At 44.8% G+C, this 26,977-nt stretch overlaps 1 protein-coding gene across 1 annotated transcript in view; it reads right to left on the bottom strand.

The window, feature by feature from the left end:
- LOC124712267 (alpha-tocopherol transfer protein-like) overlaps window positions 1-22,599 on the bottom strand; it is a 76,238-nt gene extending 53,639 nt beyond the window's left edge. The window contains exon 1 of the mRNA XM_047242561.1: window positions 22,549-22,599. Within this exon, the coding sequence (XP_047098517.1) occupies window positions 22,549-22,599 (51 nt within the window). The remainder of the gene's footprint in view (window positions 1-22,548) is intronic.
- Window positions 22,600-26,977: the final 4,378 nt, after the last annotated feature.

Raw genomic sequence — 26,977 nt, 5'->3', positions numbered from 1 at the left:
TCAGTGGCCAAACAACGTAAAACTCGACAGTAGCTGACTGGAGGTGTATAGCGTGGTCCTTAAAGCCCTTTTCAGATGAAGTTGTCGAATGCACTGACGGTCCAATGAGACGTTCAACGCTTCGCGCGTGGAGCCGTATGAGCCTACACACTTAGACTGCCGTGAAGATGAACGAGGGAGTTTATTTCAACATTGTCGCGTTGCTCTTTCGTCTAAATCTTCAAGAGTGAGCTGTGGACACTCCCATCTGCAGCCGGCCGGGGTGGCAGAGCGGTTCTAGGCGCTTCAGTCCGGAACCGCGCGAGCGCTACGGTCGCAGGTTCGAATCCTGCTTCGGGCATGGATGTGTGTGATGTCCTTAGGTTAATTAGGTTTAAGTAGTTCTAAGTTCTAGGGGACTGATGACCTCAGACGTTAAGTCTCATAGTGCTCAGACCCATTTAAACCATTTGAACTCCCATCTGCCAAGATGACAACAGTGATTTTCACAAACCGGTGCATATACACACCATACCGCACTTTCACTTTCCCGCTAAATCATCCGACATTAAAACCATAGAAAATCCTTAGGATAGCGAGTGAAACTTAGCAATCAGCATCTCCACTCTGCAGGATCTAAATATCCAATAAACCATTGACTCTTTAAGGAATCTAACTCCTACATGTAAAACAGCTTCAGACGTCTGATTACTTTCAAAATGAGTCAATGTAATAAATATTTGACTTTTAGCATGTGCACTGGTGAAAGTTCATAAAAAGTTTGATATTATCTTCAAAGTTTGTTGGAAGTTGCTGAGTGCTCTCATTATCATCGCACTTTGTGACTACAGTTAGGGTAACCAGCGTTCCATATTAAGCAAAGGCTAGTTTTTTCTGTATGACGTCAGTAGTGTAGTATTACTGTCGGCAGACACTAAAGGCATGACGCCTGAGGCCCATGTGAAACTGCAAAATATGTTTGAAAATGATCTCTGTCAAAGCTTTCATCAAATATCTTTGATCAGACTACTTCACTGGAGCTATCACACAACCGTAAAATATTTCGTCGCAGTTGTTCGGAAATGGATGCAAAACAGTTAATCTCCTGTACAACAGCATATGTCCGTAGCGAAATCATTGGTTGAAAACAAAGAGAAATGGAAACAATTGTGGCTGAAACCGTGAGTAGGAAGAAGAGAAGCTCAAAGTGATCACCAGAATTTGCTTTGTGACTATGGATGAACAAAAATTTCAATTTTCCCTCATGAAAGTGGCCCTAAATATTTTGCATACAAAATACTCATTTAAGAGATACAATTTCATAATTTCAATCATCCTAATTGATGTTTCTAGAAAGCCTGCTACTGTGCCATTTATGATTTAAATAATTAAACACTAAATTAGTTACGTCTTTTCTCATACTTAATATGGCACGTTTCGAGAATTTATTCTCATTATCAAGATGAAATATTCACATAGGTATTTTATGTGATGTTTGTATGTGTGTTTTTCTGCTTGTCTTGCCGTGAAGTTGGTTTTTGTGGTCTACTGCAGTCTCAAGTCGTGAAAAAATACATAAGTGGTGCAGTATATCATTATTTAAATCATGAATGCTATTTTTGCTAAAAATGGCTTCATGGTTAGGGTAAGACTGTTAGCAAAATGCGAAAGCAATTTCAGCTTGCAATATACTCGTAGCACTCGAATCCTTCAGTGCCACGTTTTACGTATTATTCCTGAAACAGGTGAACCACCTAAGGGATTTATGTAGGTTAAGTTAGATTATATGGAATACACATAAATAAACATTTATTTAACTTATGCACAATTTGAATACACTTGGCTTTTCACATATGCATCTGCTTCCATATCGTTTTTTTCGTATGTAAGCTTAACATCATTTACAGTGCAGCCATTTCGGATGGAACTGATTGTTGCAGCTATTCAAACCGCTTATTACAGTTTTTGTAGCCAGCGTGCTTTATGTTATGAAGAATTTAGTATTCTTCATACTTTCTAGTGATCACTGTGGTGGTGGTCACACACAACACATACTTCGTCATTTTATAGCTCAAATGCACTAAAACAAGCGAAGCAACCTGTACACAATGGCAAACTTGTTTTACTGTGTTGGTTAGGCCTTCGCTTTAACTTTTATCGAAGACTTTGACTAAATGTTTTCCTACTACACTAAGAGAGATTTGACCAAAGGACATTGAGAAGTATTAATCGATGAACACGAACATTACACCGATGATATCAGACAGTCGTGCGCTTAGCCCTTTATTTATCGTAGGCCACGATGCCAATATTTATGACGTCATGTCTTCTTAACTGTATCTTTCAATGATATAATTTTGCCTTTATTCAGTGGTATATAGGGATAGTGTCTGTTAAATGAGTTGTGAATAGAGTTAGTCGTCAAGAAGCACTAAACAGAAACGTCATGCCTTATGCTGTAGTTTTGGTGCATAATGGTGAAAATGTAGTAAGCGATAGTCTTGTTTCCTTTGATCATTTTCCGGGGGTGTCAGCGAGAATAAATTTTGGAAAAATTTGAAATTATTTGCAAAGTTTGTTGCAAGTCAGTTCGTAATCTCATTCTCAAATACTGAGAGAATATACACTCCTGCAAATTGAAATAAGAACACCGTGAATTCATTGTCCCAGGAAGGGGAAACTTTATTGACACATTCCTGGGGTCAGATACATCACATGATCACACTGACAGAACCACAGGCACATAGACACAGGCAACAGAGCATGCACAATGTCGGCACTAGTACAGTGTATATCCACCTTTCGCAGCAATGCAGGCTGCTATTCTCCCATGGAGACGATCGTAGAGATGCTGGATGTAGTCCTGTGGAACGACTTGCCATGCCATTTCCACCTGGCGCCTCAGTTGGACCAGCGTTCGTGCTGGACGTGCAGACCGCGTGAGACGACGCTTCATCCAGTCCCAAACATGCTCAATGGGGGCAGATCCGGAGATCTTGCTGGCCAGGGTAGTTGACTTACACCTTCTAGAGCACGTTGGGTGGCACGGGATACATGCGGACGTGCATTGTCCTGTTGGAACAGCAAGTTCCCTTGCCGGTCTAGGAATGGTAGAACGATGGGTTCGATGACGCAGAAGCGATTCTCATCGCTGAAGACGACACGTCTCCATTCGTCCCTCCATTCACGCCTGTCGCGACACCACTGGAGGCGGGCTGCACGATGTTGGGGCGTGAGCGGAAGACGGCCTAACGGTGTGCGGGACCGTAGCCCAGCTTCATGGAGACGGTTGCGAATGGTCCTCGCCGATACCCCAGGAGCAACAGTGTCCCTAATTTGCTGGGAAGTGGCGGTGCGGTCCCCTACGGCACTGCGTAGGATCCTACGGTCTTGGCGTGCATCCGTGCGTCGCTGCGGTCCGGCCCCAGGTCGACGGGCACGTGCACCTTCCGCCGACCACTGGCGACAACATCGATGTACTGTGGAGACCTCACGCCCCACGTGTTGAGCAATTCAGCGGTACGTCCACCCGGCCTCCCGCATGCCCACTATACGCCCTCGCTCAAAGTCCGTCAACTGCACATACGGTTCACGTCCACGCTGTCGCGGCATGCTACCAGTGTTAAAGTCTGCGATGGAGCTCCGTATGCCACGGCAAACTGGCTGACACTGACGGCGGCGGTGCACAAATGCTGCGCAGCTAGCGCCATTCGACGGCCAACATCGCGGTTCCTGGTGTGTCCGCTGTGCCGTGCGTGTGATCATTGCTTGTACAGCCCTCTCGCAGTGTCCGGAGCAAGTATGGTGTGTCTGACACACCGGTGTCAATGTGTTCTTTTTTCCATTTCCAGGAGTGTAGTATGTGTAATCTGCGAGCCATACGTTACGCTGCCTCAAGAGAGAAACACAGTTTTTAACTGTAGTACTCGCCTTATTGTATTAAACACTTAACATGACACTTCTTCATACAGAGACTTTTATAGCTCTTCAAAGTTTTCAATTCGTTTAGTAATTACGTGAAACACTGCCTGAGAAACCCGGCATTGCCTGAGTATTTATTTATATCTGTGTCCGAGACATCGTATGTATGGATTTGATTTTCGACGTATGAAGCTTCTTTGTATATAACATTTGAAGTAGTATGATTGGGGACATAAACAAACGTCTTCTTTGCTCCACTTTCTTGGTAGGGAGCTATGCAGAATAGGCAGTGTGAAAAGCAACTGACACCAAGATCCATGGCCTCAACACGCGGAGCCTTACCCTGTGCATAGTTTATGGTTGTGACGTAACATAACCTTACTGAGAATTGTAGACGTTTAAAGTGAAATGGTAAATTGTCAGAAATCAGTCCTTAAGCCTCTGTGAGTTCAAATGGCTCTGAGCACTATGGGACTTAGCATCTATGGTCATCAGTCCCCTAGAACTTAGAACTAATTAAACCTAACTAATCTAAGGACAGCACACAACACCCAGCCATCACGAGGCAGAGAAAATCCCTGACCCCGCCGGGAATCGAACCCGGGAACCCGGGCGTGGGAAGCGAGAACGCTACCGCACGACCACGAGATGCGGGCACTCTGTGAGTGAAGCGTTCTGAGAGGCGAGATAATGCATGGCACTCTCTATCAGAGTTATGTCTCGCACCTCCCATTTCAGAAGGAATTTCGAAAAAGCGAGTTAAGCCCCAAAGTTGTCGAGCCACAATGAGTGCTCCTCTGCCTTGGATTCTTGACACCGCATAATCTTTAACCTTTTAGCCGTGCTGGTGTATTGAGAACGACTCACTGATATTTTTATTGGTAAGCGAAACGAAATCAGATTGTAGTGAATAGGCACCCGTATCACTAAGGAAGCCCAATAAATTTGTTTTTCCTAGCAAAGAATGTAACAATCCCCACTGGATTATTGAGAGCGATTGTCATTAGTCTTTTAGCCGTTCTGGTGTACTAAGAACGACTCGACCGTTTTAGGCATTTTTATTCGTAAGCAAAACAGAATCAGAATGTAATGAGCAGGCACCCATATCACAAAGCAAACTTAATAAATTCGTTTTTCGTGAAAGAAAATGTAAATAAAATCTAACGAACGAAGCAAGTTTTTAATACACAAGGTGAAATCAGTAAATCGATATATCCTAGCCAAGTAAATTGAACGGTAGTTTGTATCTGTAGAGATAAGATTACGGCTCTTAATTGACACTGACGGAAACCACAGAAAATACATCCGTCACTGAGTTAAAAAAGCTAACAACGCCATCTGTTGGTTTTTTTTCTGTACTATGCCGTGATAATTAAACATCCATACCGCTAAGCTGAGGAGACGACTTTAGATAAAACATTAATTACGATATTTTTTCTTGTTCCGAATGTGAGTAAATGAAGCCTGTACGTTGCCCCAAGCTACGCTCAAGCTATCTGTAAAAATCCCATGAAAATTGGTCTAAAAGTTTTAACTACTAGACAACAGACAGAGACGACGGTTTTACAGTTGCATTATTAGCATTGTTAATAGTACAGAAGACTGCTGATCAGTTTTTTGTTGGCTCTTGGAGGCACCCTGAAACTGGTATAGCTCACCGTGAACTGTGAACCGTGGATCAAGAACCATGAACCATGAAATGGGTTAGCAGTTTAATTATACAGATGGCACACCTGAAGAATGTGGCTTCTCTTCTTAATGGAACTTGGGTAATTACGAAGGCTAGAGGAGGTATGACATGATGTTACAGTGATATCTCCTGGGGTTCGGCTTGGTGTGCTTATGTACGTTATACAGGGTGCAACTGGTATATTTTTACGTCTTGTACCTTAATACGTACACACATCAGTGTGTTGGTGGCTTTTTTTTCTCTGCATCGAACAGTCTTTCCACAAACATATTACAAACTTCATGACCTGACGTTTTCTGCACTACTGTAACTACTTAGTGGACTACGACACTCAGTACAGACTAACCGTTTTTGGCCACTCATCCACACTGAAACACCTGACCTGCTGCCCAGGAGAAAAAAGCAATAGTAACTTGCCACATGTACTTGGAAGTACTACCCAACCTAAAAATATATCATTTCTAATAGCTATAACCATGAGTCAGTTTGGTTGGTTGATTTGGGGGTGTGGACCAATCAGCGAGGTCATTGATCCCGTCGGATTAGGGAAGGAAGTCGGCCGTGTCCTTTCAAAGAAACCATCCTGGCATTTGCCTCAAGCGATTTAGTGAAATCACGGAAAACCTAAGTCAGGATGGCCGGACGCAGGTTCGAACAGTCGTCCTCTATAAATAGAGTCCACTGTGCTAACAACTGCACCACCTCGCTCGGTATTAGTCTGCAAATGACGTTAGTATCGATGTAATGTTCAGTACACTGCCCTCAGTTACCAACAGAGATATCTGCAATTATACTCGTTGCACTTTATATTTACTACATGGTTTAACAGTTTGTGACACAGCTGTAGGTGAATTTCCTCAAAGCCGGTATTGCCACTAGGATAAATGAATTTATCATGCCCATACATCCAATGACAGAGAGACAACAATAAGTGGAGGATAATTAGCAATGAGCAGTAATGAAGTCAGAAATTAAAAGTTTCACTAACCTTAAATGATCTGGTGCACGGGTTGAACCACTACGGGCGCCTCCTGCGGACGATGTAACACGCGCTCTCACGGCACTCGCTCGTATGGAAACTTTTAAGATACCGCTCGGTAGCTGTTATCGGAAATGCCAAAGAGCCGCTATGATGACAGATAAGCAGAAATTAGGTAATAATCCCAAGCTGTATCGGAGGCGGTTCGAGGCTCCGATAGCTGCATATCCGCATCTGAAAAGCATAGCGAGGTGTCGAGTGCAAACAACAGAAGCCCATACGTATAACGGAATCATAGACTGTCATTAAAATTGCATAAGATGCACGGATTTTCTCACCGTGTTAAGCCTCACGGGTGTGTTATTACATTCTAAAGTACTCAGATAGTGTGGAACATCTGCAACGAAAACCTGGTTACACGCCCAGCATGTTCCTCACGTTTCCAACTGAGTTAATGTTCGAGAATCTGAATTTATTATGCAAGTAGTTTTTGTAAATACATTACTCGCCATTAAAATTGCTACACCACGAAGATGATGTGCTACAGACGCGAAGCCGGCCGCGGTGTGCCGAGCGGTTCTAGGCGCTTCAGTCTGGACCCGCGCGACTGCTACGGTCGCAGGTTCGAATCCTGCCTCGGGCATGGATGTGTGTGATGTCATTAGGTTAGTTAGGTTTAATTAGTTCTAAGTTCTAGGGGACTGATGACCTCAGATGTTAAGTCCCCTAGCGCTCAGAGCCATTTGAACCATTTTGAACACACGCGAAATTGAACCGACAGGAGGAAAATGCTATGATATACAAATGATTAGCTTTTCAGAGCATTCACACAAGGTTGGCGCCGGTGGCGACACTTACAACGTGCTGACATGAGGAAAATTTTCCAACCGACTTCTCATACACAAAGAGCAGTTGACCGGCGTTGCCTGGTGAAACGTTGTTGTGATGCCTCGTGTAAGGAGGAGAAATGCGTACCATCACGTTTCCGACTTTCATAAAGGTCGGATTGTAGCCTATCGCGATTGCGGTTTATAGTATCGCGACATTGCTGCTCCCGTTGGTCGAGATCCAATGACCGTTAGCAGAATATGAAATCGGTGGGTTCAGGAGGGTATTATGGAACGCCGCGCTGGATCCCAACGGCCTCGTATCACTAGTAGTCGAGATGACAGGCATCTTATTCGCATGGCTGTAACGGATCGTCCAGCCGCGTCTCGATCCCTGAGTCAACAGATGGGGACGTTTGCAAGACAACAACCATCTGCACTAACAGTTCGACGACGTTTGCAGCAGCATGGACTATCAGCTCGGACACCATGGCTGCGGTTACCCTTGACGCTGCATCTCAGACAGGAGCGCCTTCGATGGTGTACTCAACGACGAACGTGGGTGCACGAATGGCAAAACGTCCAGGTTCTGTTTAGAGCATGATGATGGTCGCATCCGTGTTTGGCGACATCCCGGGTAACGCACATTGGAAGCGTGTATTCGTCATCGCCATACTGGCGTATCACCTGGCGTGATGATATGGGGTGCCATTGGTTGCACGTCTCGATCACCTCTTGTTCGCATTGACGGCATTTTGAACAGTGGACGTTACATTTCATATGTGTTACGACCCGTGGCACTATCCTTGATTCGATCCCTGCGAAACCCTACATTTCAGCAGTATAATGTAAGACCGCATGTTGCAGGTTCTGTAGGGGCCTTCCTGGTTACAGAAAATGTTCGACTGCTGCCCTGGCCAGCACATTCTTCAGATCTCTCACCAATTGAAAACGTCTGGTCAATGGTGGCCGAGCAACTTTCTTGTTACAATACGCCAGTCACTACTCTTGATGAACTGTGGTATCGTGTTGAAGCGGCATGGGCAGCTGTACTTGTACACACCATCCGAGGTCTGTTTGACTCAATGCCCAGGCGTATCAAGGCCGTTATTGCGGCCAGAGGTGGTTGTTCTGGGCACTGATTTCTCAGGATCTATACACCCAAATTGCGTGAAAATGTAATCACATGTCAGTTCTATTATAATATATTCGTCCAATGAATGCCCGTTTATCATCTGCATTCCTTCTTGGTGTAGCAATTTTAATGGCCAGTAGAGTGGGAGCGACCGGCGCTCTTTTCAAGTCACGCAGGGCTTTTCGCTTAACAATAGACTCTCAGTATATATGAACTACGTAACGAGGTAATGCCCCAAAGGATTTAATATAAAACTTAACTAGAATTCCGTCAGGGTCTGGTTTCTTAACTCTTATCGATGTTGGAGCCGCCAATGTAGATATTTCTCATTTGAGTGTCTGAGCAGGAGTCAGAAATTGGCATGATAGTATCTTCGTTCGTGAATACATTTGTAAATGCATAATTTAACATTGCCGCTTAGTCTTCGCTGTGTTTAGTTTCAACAGTGTACGAATCCAATGAGAGATAGAACGGTAGGGGTGGCACCGTTCCATCACTTTGCGTACGACCAGGACTCCCTAGAATTTTCTGACAAAATTTTCACTGCGATCAGGCAGTGAAAAGTACCTTAGGGTTCTCGTTAGGCCCCTCTTGAGGATGCACGAGCAGCTATTAACGTTTTGTATTCGCTTCCATGCGGTCTCTTTAGTAGCAAGAGTGTACTAGTCTCTCTTTTGACAATCTCCGCAGAATAGTACAGTGAAACAAGGATGGCTCTATGCCATCTTCCATTCCTTTAGTTGAAAAGCGCAAAATCTTATTCAAAGTATGTGCAGATCTGTATGTAACGCGGAATTGATCGCTTTTCGTCACGAGAGTAGGACGCGCTAGTATAAAAGTAGACGCAGGCCGCTGTGGCCGAGCGGTTCTAGGCGCTTCCGTTCGGAACCCCGCTGCTTCTACGGTCGCAGGTACGAATCCAGCCTCGGGCATGGATGTGTGTGATGTTCTTAGGTTAGTTAGGTTTAATTAGTTCTAAGTCTAGGGGACTGATGACCCCAGATGTTAAATCCCATAGGGCTTAGAGCTATTTGGAACATTTTATAAAAGAAGATGGCGAGGATTGCATTGTCAGTAGAGCAGCAATAAAAACAACATCAATCGGCCGAGAGTGCACAGTGAGTCCGTCAATTAATGATTGGATGGGCCCTAAGTAACAGACCCATCAGGGATATTTAATACTTCTTCAGCTGCCCAAGCCGACTACTGGTGGTGTGATTGTAAAATGGAAAAGCGGAGGAACAACTGCAGCTAAACCAAGGGTAGGCAAATCTCATATATTGTCAGTAGCATTGTCGAGCATTGTAGAGGGTGGTTCTAAACCGTCGCATGAAGCCAGCGGAAGAAAGTGCTCCTGAGTTCCAGAGTACTACTAGTAGTCCAACTAGCACCAAGACTTCTGCGTAGAAAATTAAAAGAGATGGAGGAAGATGGTAGAGCAGCTCCTTATAAGCCACACATTTCTGTAGGGACGCTTGAGGATGTGGAAAGAGGGACGCCACCAGACAGCGTGTGAGGTAACGGGCGAGTCGTCACGCCCTGAAAACATAAGTTCGGAGGAGGCAGTGGCCGCACGGGCCGCTCGGCCAGCCGGGGCCCGGCAGCAAACGCGTGGCGCGGAGCGTCAGCCGGACGAGAGGGGTGGCCCCAGCGCGTGGTCCATCGGGCACGTGGCTGGGAACTGCATGTTGACAATGCGACGAGAACGGTGCTTTGTGTCGATGAAGGAGATATCCATGCCGGGAGTGCCAGAGATGGCGGACTTTGTGAAACCTTAATGGTAGACATTTCACACTTCGTATAGAAATTAATAGTAGCCAGAGGAATCATAATACCTCAGAAAGAAACATGTACATTACCATTATTTGCACGACGATTCTGATGGTGTAATCAGATTTTCAATACCTTTATTAGTTTAAAGTTTAGTATCCGACTGTAAATTAGACAAGTAACACCCACAAACGGATCTCCAAAATATAAACGCTTCATCCTATTTCGTCGATCGACGTGTCTGTAGAAAGCTATTAGTGTAAACTTAAATTGGTATAAATTACAGGCACGTAACTTGAATAGTACACGAGTTAAGGGAGGTCAAAGTGGCCGATTACTATCGAACGCGTCAGGCCATAAGTACTCCACAGTTACAGGAAAAAACGGTAGCAGCGTGCTTACAGATATACTGTGTCTTTGTTTATATCCGATATATACTATTCATGAAGAAATTGGTTAAATATTTACTGTGTTTTAGAAAGCACACAGACATTAGGCTAACGGACAACCTTTTGTTCTATTCCTTTGATAATTGTTTATTTAATTTGTTTATGTATGTAATAATGTGTGTTAGAGCGTGTTTATGGTCCAGCCGTAGGAATATTTATTTAATTTAAAGTTATTTAAAAGTAACTCCAGTATTTCGTGTGTTTCGTTATGTTTGTGTGGGTGGGGTGGACTGAAGACATGGCGTGAGCGTTCTAGCCAATCGCAGCGCTCGTGAATGGGGAGACTGGATGGAAGCGAGTTCTGGAGAGAGAGGAATGGGGAGTACGGGAGAGGACACGGGGAGGGGAGGACGTGACGGCGCGGCGGACGCTCGGTCGCGGCAGTGGCTTGGAGAGTGTGGAGCAGTTTGCGCGTTGTCGCGGAAGACAGAAATATTTCGGAGTGCCGACTTGTGCTCTTGTGTGATTTCCGTGGCTTCTGCAATGAAGACGTAGTGTGTGTTTAGAAGTGAATATCTCGCGAGCTATGTTGTTGTTCATAACTATTTACGTGCAGTTAGGAATCTATTGTTTCCTTGTTATTCAACTTATATTTTATTTAACTGCTTGACCATCGACACCAATAAGTGTTTGGCAGAAATATCTCGCATTCTCAAAAGTACTTCTACTATCGTACTCATAATTTAAAGTCGTTAAGATAGTACCTGCAGATTTGATTTAATTGCAATCTTTCATTTATAAATTTATATGTTACATTCATAATTCACAATTGCCGAGTGATAGAAACCTTCGAACATTCGATTCATGTGTATATTCTTATCGTATGCTGTAGACTCAGCAGTATTTGGCCTGTAATGCCGCAACTACGTACCCCAGCCCCTAGACAACGAAATCAGCCAGAACTTTTAATATTGCATCTCTGAGTCAGAGGTTGCATAGTTATTTGAATGCCCGCAAGCGGAAGACTGGATACGAATGATTTGTAATAATGAAGCATGCCATGGCCTGTGGCAATCCGATGGGTGTGTTGGGTTAGGCGAATTCTCGGAATTCTGCTATCATGTGTAGTGGCAACAGTGAAGCACGGGCGATATGGTGTTACGATATGGGGATGTTTTTCGTGCTTAGTGTTTGAGCTCCTTATCTCGCTTAAAAAAATGCCAAATGCGTGTTATGCAGCATAGTGTACAGTGTACTGCGTACGGTACACAGACGATGATTGTTTATAACAGTGTGAAAATGCATCCTGTCACAAAGTGAGGAAATGGTTTGTGTTACGTTATCAGATCCTCGTGTAACAAATAAGTTGATAGCGACTCTCTGTTCAGTAGACCAATCACACTATCTTAGCTTTCTTGATGGCCATTTTTCATTTCGTGACCATTCTTGTAACAGCATTGTGATCGCTAATTCATCTCTCATTAGTGTCACACACACACTAAAACATTGGGTTGTCAGAGCTTGTAATGAGTTTAGGCCTAACTGTTGAGCTCTAGACGGGAAAGATGGGCTCTGCAACTCCTTTGATAACAGCCATGTCTTGAATGCCTGACGCATGATACACTCCTTCTCCTAGGAAGTGCCCGCTTTTTGTGCGACACCACCTCGAAGATGTAGAGCCAGTATCTGGATTCTGAAAAAATCGTCAGTGGCAGACACCACTGCCTTGGCTACCTCGTCGCTGTGAATACTGAAATCCTGGTGCAACATGTCTAGGCCAGCCGGTGTGGGGGCTTCAGTCTGGAACCGCACGAACGCTACGGTCGCAGGTTCGAATCCTGCCTTGGCAAGGGTGTGTGTGATGTCCTAGGTTAGTTAGGTTTAAGTAGTTCTAAGTTCTAGGGGAAGGATGACCTCAGATGTTGAGTCCCATAGTGCTCAGAGCCATTTGAATCATTTGAACACGTGTATCTCCATTCACCACATGTCAAAGAGCACAGAGATTAGCGTGCGTGCAGCAACATTATCATTGAAGCATGGAGGAAGAACACGTGAGAAGTGAGTCGAACAACAAACTGGTACAAGGGATGACCTAAACTATTAATTAAAGTGATGGGTAACAATATTCCTACATCAACCACACAGTTTCCAAAAAGTTATCTACCAGGTGATCAAAAAGTCAGTATAAATTTGAAAATTGAATAAATCACGGAATAATGAAGTAGAGAGGTACAAATTGACACACATGCTTGGAATGACATGGGGTTTTATTAGAACCAAAAAAATACAAAAGTTCAAAAAATGTCTGACAGATGGCGCTTCATCTGATCAGAATAACAATAATTAGCATAAAAAACTAAGACAAAGCAAAGATGATGTTCTTTTTCAGGAAATGCTCAATATGTCCACCATCATTCCTCAACAGTAGCTGTAGTCGAGGAATGATGTTGTGAACAGCACTGTAAAGCATGTCCAGAGTTATGGTGAGGCATTGGCGTCGGATGTTGTCTCTCGGCATCCTTAGAGATGTCGGTCGATCACGACACACTTGCGACTTCAGGTAACCCCAAAGCCAATAATGTCACGGACTGAGGTCTGGGGACCTGGGAGGCTAAGCATGACGAAAGTGGCGGCTTAGCACACGATCATCACCAAGCGAAGAGCGAAAGAGATCTTTCACGCGTCTAGCAATATGGGGTGGAGCGCCGTCCTGCATAAACATCGTACGTTCCAGCAGGTGTTTATCAGCCAGGCTGGAGATGATCCGATTCTGTAACATGTTGGCGTACCTCTCACCCGTCACGGTAGCAGCAGTTACCTTTTGCGGTCCAGCGCCATCTGTCGGACATTTTGTGAACTTTTTCTTTTTTTTTTGTTCTAATAAAACCCCATGTCATATTTTTACCTCTCTATCTACATTATTCCGTGGTTTATTAAGTTTTCAAATGTATACTGACTTTTTGATCACCCGGTATATTACTAAAACTCTACCCCGGATCCAGGTATCAATTAAGTGCAGGCAGAACAAAAATTAGATTTTCAGTATTTCGCGCATTTAATGACCGAATTTAAAATTGTAAAACGCTGCCATAACCTATTCATTAAGAAGTATAATATTATGTTAAAATTTAAAACAATAAGACAACTATTACAGTTAGAAACTGACATCAACCACAAAATGATGAAAGGAAAAAAAGCTTACAGTTCACTACGTTTTTGCTGGTCGTGAAATAAAACTGTTATGCGAGGAATGACGTTTTAATTTATTACTTTTTTACTTCAAACTTTATGTAACGCACTTGCATATATTATGCAAATATATGTACCTACAAAATTATATCACTGTACGACACATAGTTCAGCAGATATGGCGTCTTAAATATTGAGATTCACGAAAAACTAGCTTTTGACTGGAATGGAGCACAAATTGCCATGTTTATTTTGATCCAGTGTTTCGTAATGAGAGCTCTTAGCTGCTTTCAACAAATTTAAAACATAATTTCAAATATTTCAAAAAGTTTTTCTCCATTACATCCTTGAAGGCAAATATTTAATATGTTGACTCATTTGTAAAGTAATCAGAAGTTTGAAAGTGGTTTGTACACGGAAGTTCGAATCTTTATGGAACAGAGTGTTTACTGGTTAATTATCTAACAGATTCCGTATGCGCTACGATGTACACAGAATACAGTAAAATATATTGTAGTGCATAGGGTGCACTGTGTATCCAATAAAGATAATTTGCAAGAAGAGCTCACGTATCTCAAGAGCATTTTTAAATCAAATGGATTTTCTCCGCAACAAATTCGTAGAGCATTTAATGCAAAACCTAGAATGCATGTATGTGGTGCCGAAGAAGGCAGTGATTCCTTCAGATCTAGTGCGTTTTTAGCCTATGTGGGCGCTCTTTCCTCGAAGATAGGCCGTATTCTTGAGAAACACTGTGTTAAGGTGATCTTCCGACATCCCACGAGGATTGCAGCTATACTCGGCTCTGTGAAGGACGATTTACAGCTTTGTAAAGTGGGCGTGTATCAGATTCCGTGTGGAAATTGAGAGAAGTCGTACATAGGTCAAACAACACGCACCATTCATGAGAGATGTGGGGAGTATCGAAGGTACACACGCTTATTACACCTAGACAAGTCAGCTGTCGTCGAACGTTTTATTGGTACAGGGCATTCCATGAATTACAGTGATGTGAAGGTTTTAACATCCACCTCTTCCTTTTAGGAATCTGTCTTCAAGGAAGGTATAGAGATTATACTAGCTAATAATTTAATAAATAGAGATAATGGTTTTAATTTGGATAAATCATGGAATCCGGTTCTTGGGCTATTTAAACTGCAGAGAAGTCGTCATGGTGTTACCGCCGCCGATCATACATCGATAAGCGAATCGAATGTCTGTATGCCTTCGACACTACAGTCTGTAACCAAGCGACCGCTATGGTGGCAGGTTCGAATCCTGCCTCGGGCATGGACGTGTGTGATGTCCTTAGGTTAGTGAGGTTTAAGTAGTCGGCATAAGTGGAGCATATAGGGTCACGCTTAGCATCTTGTCGTCTTCTACCTCACCATTTATGGCCCTCCTATTCACATCACTCCTACCCTCAAATACCTTGGCCTCACCCTCGACCTCCACGTCACCTGGACTCCCCATCTCCTTACCATCCAACACAAAGCTCACAACAGACTACGCCTCCTAAAGCTCCTGTCCAGCTGGACGTGGGGTCTGAATTCTTCCACCATCCTTCACACCTACAAATCCTTGATTTTCCCCATCCTTTGTTATGCCAGCGTTGCTTGGATTTCCTCCCCTCCCAGGTTCTATAAAGCCCTCCAAATCCTCGAACGCCATGCACTCCACCTCCCCTTCCGCATCTGCCTACTGTCCCCCATGAGTATCCTTTATGACCTCGTCCCCTTCCCCCACCTTCTCCTTTTCCTTGAACACATCTGCACCCTGTATATTGTCTGCCACCTCGATCCCCATCACCCCCTGGTGCCTCCTTTCCTCTCCACCCCCAGCCCATTACCATGCCTTTACCATTGAATCCCACCCTCTCTCCATCTCCTCAACCTCTGCCTCCTTTCACAATGCAACTTCCACCATCTACCCCTCCCGGATGATGAGTTTCGCCCTGACATCTACCCTTCATACCAACTCTAACTCCACCTTCCTCCTGCCTTCTCCTCAGGACTCTCTGTCCTCCCCCTCCCTTCTCCTGAGCGGCTTTTCCCTCCTACAGCCCGTCCCTCTCCTGTGCTTTCATTCAGTGTCTCTGCAGTCCCTCCTGCCTTGTCCTACCTTTCCCATCCCACCTGTCTTCTGCCTCTTTGTGAAGCCACTGACGCCCCTACTCTTTTCATCCCGCCCCCTCCCCTGCTGCACCTTGCTCTCCCCTCGTTTTCCATCCTCTCAGGCCTCTACGTCGGCAGGTCCCGCCTGGCAGTTTTATTCTTCATCATGTATGCTCCAAGTGGGTTTAAGGTGTGTTGTTCTGGAGTGTTTTTAATACTGTGGCCAACTTTTAACCTGTGTGTGTGACTTCAGTGGTTTTTTTTTTTTTTTTTGTACTCTACGAATCGCCAACTGTGTTTTTTAACTTTATGTCGAACTTTTTGTCTCCCCATGAACGTCTCCTCAGTGTATTTTTACCTCCATTATGTCCCCTTACTCTGTTTTATGTCCCCCTTTTTTATCGTCTTTTTATGTAACATTTTCTTCATGTATTAGCTGTCATATCACTCTGCCGAAGAGCGGTGGATTGTGCCGCTGACAGCCCTCCCCTACCCACATGGGATAGGGTAATAAAATCACAATAAAGAAAAAAATCTTGTTGTCAGTCTTGTGACTAACTCTGAGGATGGCTGGACGACATGCGGCCGAAATATCAGCGGAGGAAAAATTTATTTGCGCGGCTGCATGCCCGAAATTTAATGGACCGTACAGTCAAATAGTTCGCATTATTGTAGTAATGGTTTCCATGTTCCTTGAACACATCTGCACCCTGTATATTGTCCGCCACCTCGATCCCCCTCACCCCTTGGTGCCTCTCTTCCTCTACACGCCCAGCCCATTGCTGTGCCTTTACAATTGTGTCCCACCCTCTCTGTTGTCGAAGAAACAAGTACATTCCAGAAGCTAGTTATACTTTGCACAAGTTAACATATTAACGAGTTTTGGCTGCAAGGAGAAACGCTGCGAAGTCCGATTGCGAAGTAATGAATATTTTGCAGGCCGGCCAATAAAGCAAATAATGTGACAGTGTCTCACAATCCTAAGACATTTTGTAGCATAGGGGTGAAGAAGAGATTCAGTGACGGTCTGGAAGATACCCACAGGAATGTCGACTCCAGCGACGTGGCCAGCTGTGCTATGTTCTACTGTTCAGAATCCATGGCGCAAACTGCCCGATCGAAGTGGTCACACAGATTCTCGATTGGGCTTAAATGTGGGGGCTTCGGTAGCCATGAGCGTACTGTAAGCCATCCTGGTGATCTTAGAGCCACGCACGTACCTTGCGAGCTCTGTAAAAAGTTGTGTTGTACTGCTTGTAGATACCATCATGCATGAAGACGTGGACATTGTCCCCAAGGATAACTGCATACTTGTGTTGATGCTTTATTACTTATAGAAAGAAGATATTACCCAGGGAATGCCCTCTGGCCTGTACCCTTCCGACGATTGTTGCATTGCTTCAGAGGTTTCACGCCATACACGCCAACAGTCATCTCTCCGATGGAGCATGAAACGAGATTAATCTGAAAAGGCTACCTGTCCCCACTTAGTGGACGTCCAGTTGCAGTATGGGCATGCAAATTCCAGATTTCGTCACCAGTGAACAGCAGTCAGCGTGGGTGCATGAACGAAATGCCTGCTGCGGAGGGTCCTACACAACAATGTATGCTGAACGGTACTTGGGAAGACACTGATGGTAGCCCCTTAAATCCCCTGGTCGCTCAGTTGGTCAATAATTGCACGTCTTTTCGCTCATACATATCTTCACGGTCATCATTCACCCTTGTTATCTATGGCCTGTGGTGCAACACAGTTGCATCGGCATCGGTTTTGGATAGCGCCTTTTTGTCAAGCACGGTGTACTGTAACGACGGATGCACATGAACAATTTACAGATGTAGCCGTTTCGGAAATGCTTCCACCTTTGGCCTGAAACCCAATATTCACGCTGTTACACCTTTGGCCTGAAAGCCAGTATTCATGCTCTTTTGGGCGAGAGAGAAATCGCTCCGTTTCCGCATTACGACACTGTTTTTCAGGTCTCGCCTCCACGTTTTACAAACCCTCCACGCCTAGTGCTACCACCTCCCGTCTGTGAGCGCTTGTTGCAAATTTATGTGGAACATAGACGTTGGTCACATTAATTTGAGTATACCGTGTAGTTCCACGCTAATGTGGTAAGATTCAACAACAGAAAAGCGAGTTTTCATCGCTCACGTCGGTTTCGGTTCAAATGGCTCTGAGCACTATGGGACTTAACTGATGAGGTCATCAGTCCCCTAGAACTTAGAACTACCTAAACCTAACTAACCTAAGGACATCACACGTCCATGCCCGAGGTAGGATTCGAAGCTGTGGCCGTAGCGGTCGCGCGGTTCCAGACTGTAGCGCCTAGAACCGCTCAGCCACTACGGCTGGCTCCTCGGTTTTGGATAATATCGACAAAACTGTTCAATTTTTATCCGATGCCTTTCTTCTCGGTGCTAAAATCTCGTAATTTTAAACAAATCAATACCATTTACGTCAAATTACTTTAGTAATCAGCCTCATAGCTACGTTTGTGACCCACCATACACAGCGTGTTCCTCATCATTATTTGCTACTGAGTCCTTCTCCAGAGGCAGTTGTCTGCTGTAACTTACTCGTAAATTACATAGTTAGTTTATGGAAATGGATGGGAGTGAAATTCGTAGTTTAGCTCTATTAAAACGCAAGTTTTCTCCAATCACCAAACGTTATTCGTGTTGTTCTGCCTGTAGTATACACAAATAAAAACTTTTATATCCATGAACATAGTATAATGAACACAGGAATTTCATGCCCGTCCATTTTCATATTCAAACTGTGTGATTTGCGAACCACCCGCTGGTGCTCGAGAGCACTGCAGTTGTAAATCGTGATGAGGAGCACGTTCCGTGTAATGCGCGAGCTCATTTCTAAGCGTTCACCAACCATGATGCAAACCACGTCTGGCGTACTTAACGATGCGATACACGTTCCGTGTGAGGACGGCTTAACATCCTGATCCTAGCGAGCAGTCAATGTGTAACAGGTTGCGATTCGCAACTGTGAGACTGCCAGCTACAGTACTATGACGAAAATGGTATCGATTCCTATAAGTAACTGAAATTTTAACAGCAAGAAGAATAACGTTGTAAAAGTAATAAACAACGTTATATAAAAATGAGGTGAATGATGAAAACTCGCTCTTCTGTGATGGAATACTACCAGGGAGGAACTACTATACTTACAGGAGAAAAAGAATTCTCGCCATCAGGCCCTAAAAACCACGCGATAGTCGACCGACCGCCTTGTCATCCTGACTCATTCATCATCGGATGCGATATGGACGGGAATGGGGTCACCACACAGCACTCCCGGCCGTCGTTGACGTTTCGATCTTGGAGCAGCTGCGTCCCAATCAGGCAACTCCTCAGTTGCCGTCACGAGGCTGAATGCACGTCAGTCCAGTTCTACCAGGAAGGAAAAATCGCTGCGACATAGAGTCCGGGTCTCCACATGAGGGTCTCTCACGTTGACCACTTGGCTACAGAGGCGGATACATGTACAGTGAATGAACAAAAACGTCGAAACACCACGAGAAATGCAGATTATAGACAAGCCTACAGGTTGCGCTGTTTTATCTGACCACAAACGACATCTGTGCACTGTCCTTAGTTTATTACAAGTTTCATCTGTGGTCATAACAGCATTGTGTGTACTTACGAGTGCATTGTGTTGGAGCCAAGTGTTTAGTGTATCAACAGGCATCGTATCGAACATTTATCCTGCATATGGGGAAAGTGGTAAAACATCATCCACTAAGTCTTAACGCGGAAGCAAATGTGGGTCGAGAGACTTAAGAGAATTGTGACGAAAGGTAAGAAGACGAGAGCTGCAGGCGTCACTGCACAGCAGATTGTTGCCGCGCGGGGTATAGCCGCGCGGTCTCGGGTGCCTTGTCACGGTCCGCGCGGCTTCCCCCGTGGGAGGTTCGGGTCCTCCCTGGGGCATGGGTGTGTGTGTTGCTCATAGCGTAAGTTAACTGAGGTTGGATTAAGTAGTGTGTAAGCTTAGGGACCCATTACCTAAGCAGTTTAGTACCATAAGATCTTACCACAAATTTTTCTCACCACAGCAGATTGTCGCACTCGCAAACCTTGTCTGCACCAAAACAACACGAAGGGAGCTCCCTAAGCAGGAAATTACAGGATGAGCTGGTGTTCCAAAACCACTCACCAATGGTACAATTTGCCCCTATCAGGAAAACATGTTGGCGAGACCATAAAACGTGCAATGGGATAATGTCATTTGGTTGTATGAATTTTCTTTTTCATTGTTTCCTACTTCTGGCCGAGTTGACCTCCCAAGAGTGAAACACGGTGGTAATTTACAAGGTCGCGATACGTGAGAATTTTGGCTGGTCTGGTCCATTCCATGGCACAATGTTTGTAATGTTTGTTCCCCAATGGTGGTGCTGCGTTTCAAAAGTACAGGGCCCCATTAACACAGCTCGCATCGTGCAGGAGTTGTTACGTGAGACGAGGATGAACTGTCACATTCATCCTGGCCACCACAATCACCATACCTCAATATTATTGAGCCTTTGTGGTCTACTTTGTAGAGAAAGGTGCATGACCGGTATCTACCTCCATCATAGATCCTTGCTTCAGTTTTGCAGGAAGAGTAATATAAGATTCCGTTGGGAACCAGACAGGACATGTATTTATCCATTCCTTCATTACGAGACGACAGAAAGTTGTTTTGGATGCAGACGGTTTTCGTACGCTGTATTGTGCATGGTAATGTGTTGTGATTTTGGTATTTCCATATTTTTGGCCACCCACTGCATTAGCTTATTAGGTACGACCCAGGTATTTTAATAAGTACGTAAAATATTGCCTGATTCTGGTTGGTACACTCGGATGGCAGAGTGAAAGAACATGGAAACGACATGAGACGACGCATTCCTTCACGTCCTCTTTCAGGATACTGGTGGAAGTATAGATGAATCAGGCCGTAAGATGCATTTACCACGACCAACGACTTACAAAACAGAAACGTCACATCCAATCATGTCCATGTGCTAGTTCGTCTAGAGTGGCCTACAGACGACTTCCACTTTTAACAGATCACTCCACTCCAACACAACAGAACTGTAGTAGAATATGAGAAGCACTCAGACTTGGCAAGGAGAGTACCACAGATGTTAGTTTTGAATACACCGTGTTTTTAATACAGGTAACTGACCTCTCACTTAACTTACAGCAAGCAGAATCGGTAGTTTTTGCAGACGACAACAGTAATGTCCAAACCTAAAACCCTAGAGGGAAAAATTACCTTTATTATCGATTATAAAATCTGTCAGCGGCTCAGAAATTAGTCCAATATGCACCAGCAAAAACTGATCATTTTCCAGTACCTAAAGTGGCTAGCACGCATCAAAGCAAGTTTAAATCTAACCTAAAACCATTTCTGCTGGACAACTCCTTTACTCCATGGACAAATTTCTATTGAAGAAGTAGTAGCCTGTAAACAAAAATTCTTTTGAGTATTGTGGCATGTGAGGAACGAAAAAATGCGTTCATTAACGTTAACTTTAATCTTGTATACATATCCTGTAGAATGACTCGTTCTGCGTTATTGCATTATTTATATCAATTAGGATCTTAACAATTTTGATAAAAGAATCGTTCAAGTGATCTGTGGAACTTGTAACTAACTATCAGATATAGTAACTAACAATGGTACATAGCAAATCGAGGACGCCAGTTGGAGAAATGTACTTTTCCCAATTGCGGCTCTGACCAATCCCCAAGAGCTGAGAATCGCTGCTGGTAGGTTATGGAGCAAATTGGCTCCCCAGCGATTTTGCTGCCTCACGGAGTTCATACGTCGCTACGTAGCGCCGACAGCTGGGTAAAAAATGTGCCAGACGCTACAGCACTGATGTCTCTTAGCAAAAGGGAAGATAAACTTCACCGATTTCCCCAGTTCAGCTGCTTATGATTATACTGAACGTTTCAGCTACTCATTACATTTTTAACTGCTGACCTTCCAGTCCCGTACTGAGTGGTTTTGATGTTTAAATCTGCGGCTGTTTCTCTGGAAAGTCCTCCACATGTGTCATGGTCAAGACAAGTTCAGACTTGTTAGAATTCTAACGCTATTTCTGAACTCACTAAAAAAACAAAGAAAAAGAGTAGGGTCCTAAGAAAGCTTCACTAAGCTTCCGTTAGTAATAAGTCCTCCAGAGACAAAGAGTGTTGTGAATTTGAGTAGAGAGTCGTTAAGCTTTATTTGCTGTAAGAGCTTGAAAGGTTCGCAAACGTCAAGTCATTATAACATTTGCTCTGAAATAGAAGATTGACAGCGTTTATATGGACACATCGATTCTCCTTCGATATTGAAATATCGACGTGTTACTTCTTCCGTCAATCTCTCCGAAGCAAGAATATATTTGAGCATGTACCAAGAGAAGGATGCTCTCGACGTCGTTTTGCCAGTAAGAGTGGTCAGCTGTCGTGTGGTCAGCTTGTGCTGAGAGGAAGGCATGTGTAGACTTCGGTGTAAGCCACGCAGCGGGTGTCGCATCTTGGACGAAGAAGACCTACCTGGCCCTCCTCTCCTTCTGGGATAGCAAGCTGCCAACTGCAGCCCGTCATTTGGCCTATGATAAAGCTCTGTATCGTAAAGCAAATCGTTGAATGGCTATCAGACCGTTTCCCATTTGAAACACTGAGAATATACACTCATAGTCATGAAAGGAGTAGCACCCAGACGGAGAAGGCGGGTTGCGACCATTGTTGGAAAGCAGGCGCATGGTACCACACGTATGAAATGATTACATTTTCAGCTATGAAGGACCAGCATGTGTTTCCTGTTGCACTACGCAGTCACAAAATGAACATTTGGTATGCCGTCAGGTTTCTGTGGTTGTGAATTCAAGCGTCCAGATTTCGCAGCATGGAGATGAATACGTCTCAGAATATGTAGCCCTGTGGTACTCCATCCCATTCTGCTAACACCTGGGTGAACCTACCCAACAGACTGATTGGTGGACGTGGAATCCTGATGACATGCTCGCTGACCTGCCATACATTGTCGATGCAGGTGCCAGCCGTATGAAAACGAAAGCTGTCATTTTGAAACAGAACATGGGCGTGGAAGTTCACGAACACTAGAGCTACCAGGTGCAGGATCTCATCCATGTACTGTACATCTTTCACAGAGCCTGTTGGGAACATTAACAGTGAACAAGCACCACTGGATATTTCTCCTGACACCTTCACATCAGTTTGGTGGGACATGTCATGGGAGACCACAAACTGCTCCTCGAGCTGCTCTTCACTGCGCCTCTGGACGTGGACCCGGCGGTTGTCGCCTCCTCCAAGGCAGAAGCGAGACTTGTCTGAAGGATGACCTGACGGCAGGGGAGTCCAGTGCGACGCTGTGGGGGCGTGAGTAGATGTTGCATAGAAGGCAGGACAGCCCACTGAATGGCAGCTACCGTTTGCGCTGGGTCCACTCGCACGTGGCAGACTTTCCATGGATGCTCCCTCCTTGTGCTGTAGTCGGACATGTTGTGCATGCCTACCTTCCTGTATCTATAGCCACCGTCAATAGGCAATGATTGTGTCCACACGAACGGTGTGGAGCGCGATATGAGGATAGGACTACCATATCTCCCACAGCCACACGATATGGCCCCTGTGTAGCTAGGGAAGCTGCTGTCGAACGTGTCGCCTGCACACAGTGCACATTCAGGTGAAGTTCTAGTGGTGCTACCCACTGTGGTAGTGGCCGGGCCCTCTGACATCAACCAATGGGCACGATGTCATGGCCTCACTCACTCTCCACGAGTGCACATTCGAGCCTGGAAAAGTAATCACTAGCACAGCTGATGGTGTGTAACATACCCATCCAGTTTGCAGTGGGTCTGTCAGGTGCTTTTGGTTGCGCTTCTTTTTATAACGATGGGAGTAAACGCGGCGATTTGTTTTCATATTATATTATAGCCACTGACTCTGAGTTATGCCGTTTATCGGCAAATGTGTTGGGTGTCAAAAAGTTGTTCCATGTTTTGTGGAGCCACAAATCATTGTGACTATTCTACTCTGTTTCGATAATTGTTGGGGGAAAGTATGTTTATAGTCTGGTAAATTTAAAGGGGTGATTTTTTGTGGTTAAACAGTAGCCACATGCTATGCTCTCGTAAAGAAGTTCACCAAACGGTTAACACCCTTCTTCTGTCTGTTCTGTACTTTTTTATGTTGCTGCATACTAGTTTTCAAGCATTTGCCGTAGCGTTTTGGAGAACTGATTACGCAGTTTACTCTGTTAAACAGATCTCGCTAAATGCTTGTTGTGATGCTTCAGCCACTTACCGCCTGTGTGAAAAGTAATTATACACGCAAACTCCGCGATGATGGGTTGGGGGTTGTGGGGGAGGAGACCAGACACGAAGGTCATCGGTCACATCGGATTAGGGAAGGACGGGGAAGGAAGACGGCCGTGCCCTTTCAAACGAACCATCCTTGCATTTTGCCTTGAGTGATTTATGGAAATCACGGAATACCTAAAACAGGATGGCCGGACGTGGGATTGAACCGTCGTCCTCCCGAGTGCGAGTCCAGTGTGCTGACCACTTCGCCACCTCGCTCGTTAACTCCGTGATGATGTTACAAGCTATCATGGATGATGGAAACGGGTAAAAATATCAACTTGAGGTAAGAAATCCTAGTCCGGAGGCAGTCGAGTCGAAGACTGCAAACAAAAATCTACTCAAGTTTCGCCTTAGCATTATGCAGCCCTCATGCTAAAGGCCACAACTTTCGAACCCTGATCATCAAGTACAGAATTAAATATTTCCAAATTAAACTAAACTTCGCCCGAGCAGGCCATGAAGGTCCAACGTACCGACCGGCCGCCGTGTCATCCTCAGCCCGCGGGAGTCACTGGGTGCGGATACGGAGGGGGATGTGACCAGCACACCGCTCTTCTGGCCTTATGTCAGTTTACGAGACCACAGCTGCTCCTCAGTTTGCCTCACAGGGGCTGAGTGCACCCCGCTTGCCAACAGCGATCTGCAGACCGAATGGTCACCCATCCAAGTGCTAGCCCAGCCCGACAGCGCTGAACTTCGGTGATCTGACGGGAACCGGTGTTACTACTGCGGCAAGGTCGTTGGCGAATACTTCGAAATACTCTAAGACCATTTCCCTGTTGACGGACTGGTAACGGCACACCTCACTTAATGTTAGAGAGATCAAAAATAGTAAGTCTACAGTACGGTAAAACTGAATACCATTTAGATGCACTAGTTTCACAAGCTGCTACATTTACAACAGTTGTTCAAAATAGCGTTCTCCCAACTTTAATACAGGCTTGACACAGTCACACTGTTTTGTCGAACCTGTTCTATTTTCCTCAATGTCATTTGAAAAGTATCACAGACACTGACAACTCTTGGCACGAGATACTTTTGAGGCTTGACAGGTGTCTCATACACAAGACTTTTCACGTCATCCCCCAAGAAGAAGTTAAGTAGGGATAAGATCGGTTGAATGTGCTGGCCACGAATCAGGACCACCTCAGTAGTTATGTAAGGAGAGTTTGGGCATAGAGTGTGTCACAGATGACATCATCCATGAGTCGTTCAGTTTCCTCAATTCCCACCTCTCTGCCCTACTCCTCCTCCCCCTGCCCCTCTCCCCCCCCCCCCCCCCAGTCCCCTCTGCCCGTGTATGCTCGAGGGTTGTCCAGAAAGTAAGTTCCGATCGTTAACGAAATGGAAACCACAGTGAAAACCAGAAATGTTTTATTTTCAACAGTTAGGTACAACTTCCACTTACTTCTCTACATAGTCGCCGCTCCAACTTCGAGTTTTGTCGTAGTGTTGTGTCAACTTTCCAATATCCTCGTCATAGAAAGCAGCTGCCTGTGCTTTCAGCCAGTTATCTGCGCTGGTCTGCAGCTCGTTGTCTGTGGAAAAATTTTGTCTTCATAGCCAGCGGTTCTTGTGAGCAGAGATGAGACTCAGGGGGAGCCAATTATGGGCTGTATTGTGGGTGATCAACCACTTCTCATCGGAAACGCTGCAAAGCGCGCCCTCATTGCCCCTGCAGAGTGCGGCCGAGAACTGGCATGCAGAAGGAACTGCTCGACAGTTGTGTTATGTGGGCTGCATGACACTGGCGAAAGCTTTAACCAGGGCCTAAACTTGTCGGCAGACGCTATTCCATATGCATCTTTACATGCTCACTGTTCACTCAAAACTGAAAAGAGTGACGCGACACGATCGATTGGCATATTAGAGACACTGCGCAACACATCTGTGCGTACCTTTACCGGATTTATCCAGTGGTTTCCATTTCGCGACCCATCGGAACTTACTTTCTGGACAACCCTCGTATGTCACAGACAGCAATTTAGAAATCCTGTGGATACGCCTAATGTTTAGTATGATCTGTAAAAGGCAAAGTGAGAACATTTGAAATTCGGTTGCATAGTTTCTGTCGTGTGTCGTTCGCTGGGTGAGTAATTACGTTTCATTCATCAATGTATATGTCGAACTGTAGGGGCGAAATAGACTTGACTGGATGATTGGGGAATTTTTAACACATAGGGGAATGACTTACATGGTACTAGAGGGAAATGTATAGGGCAAAAACTGTAGAGGAAGTCCATTCTCAAACTTACATGGTGCATTTATTATTTTGTAGCATATTCCAAGATTTCAGTGCAAGAATCGATGTTGTTGGTACAATAGTTGTGGGAAGCAAAAGACTACATCTGGAGAGGGAGAGGCTCTACACTTCTGTAGGCACAAAGTGATTTCTGTACTACACATGGTTTCAAAATTGATTTGGTGTCATCCTAACTGATGTGAAGTGGGGCGCTCTTGTGTACTGTAAAGTAAGGAACATCTGAAATTATTGTGTTACTCCAAGCTGTAAATGAGTTCCTAGCGAACAGCATGTTGTTCTTAATCGTGGGAACTCACTCCGTTCTTCACGACCCTAGATGACGTCATGTTTCGTC

Source organism: Schistocerca piceifrons, chromosome 8 (genome assembly GCF_021461385.2).
Source record: "Schistocerca piceifrons isolate TAMUIC-IGC-003096 chromosome 8, iqSchPice1.1, whole genome shotgun sequence".
NCBI classification, from domain to species: Eukaryota; Metazoa; Arthropoda; class Insecta; order Orthoptera; family Acrididae; genus Schistocerca; species Schistocerca piceifrons.
This window is presented reverse-complemented; position numbering and strand designations above follow the sequence as displayed.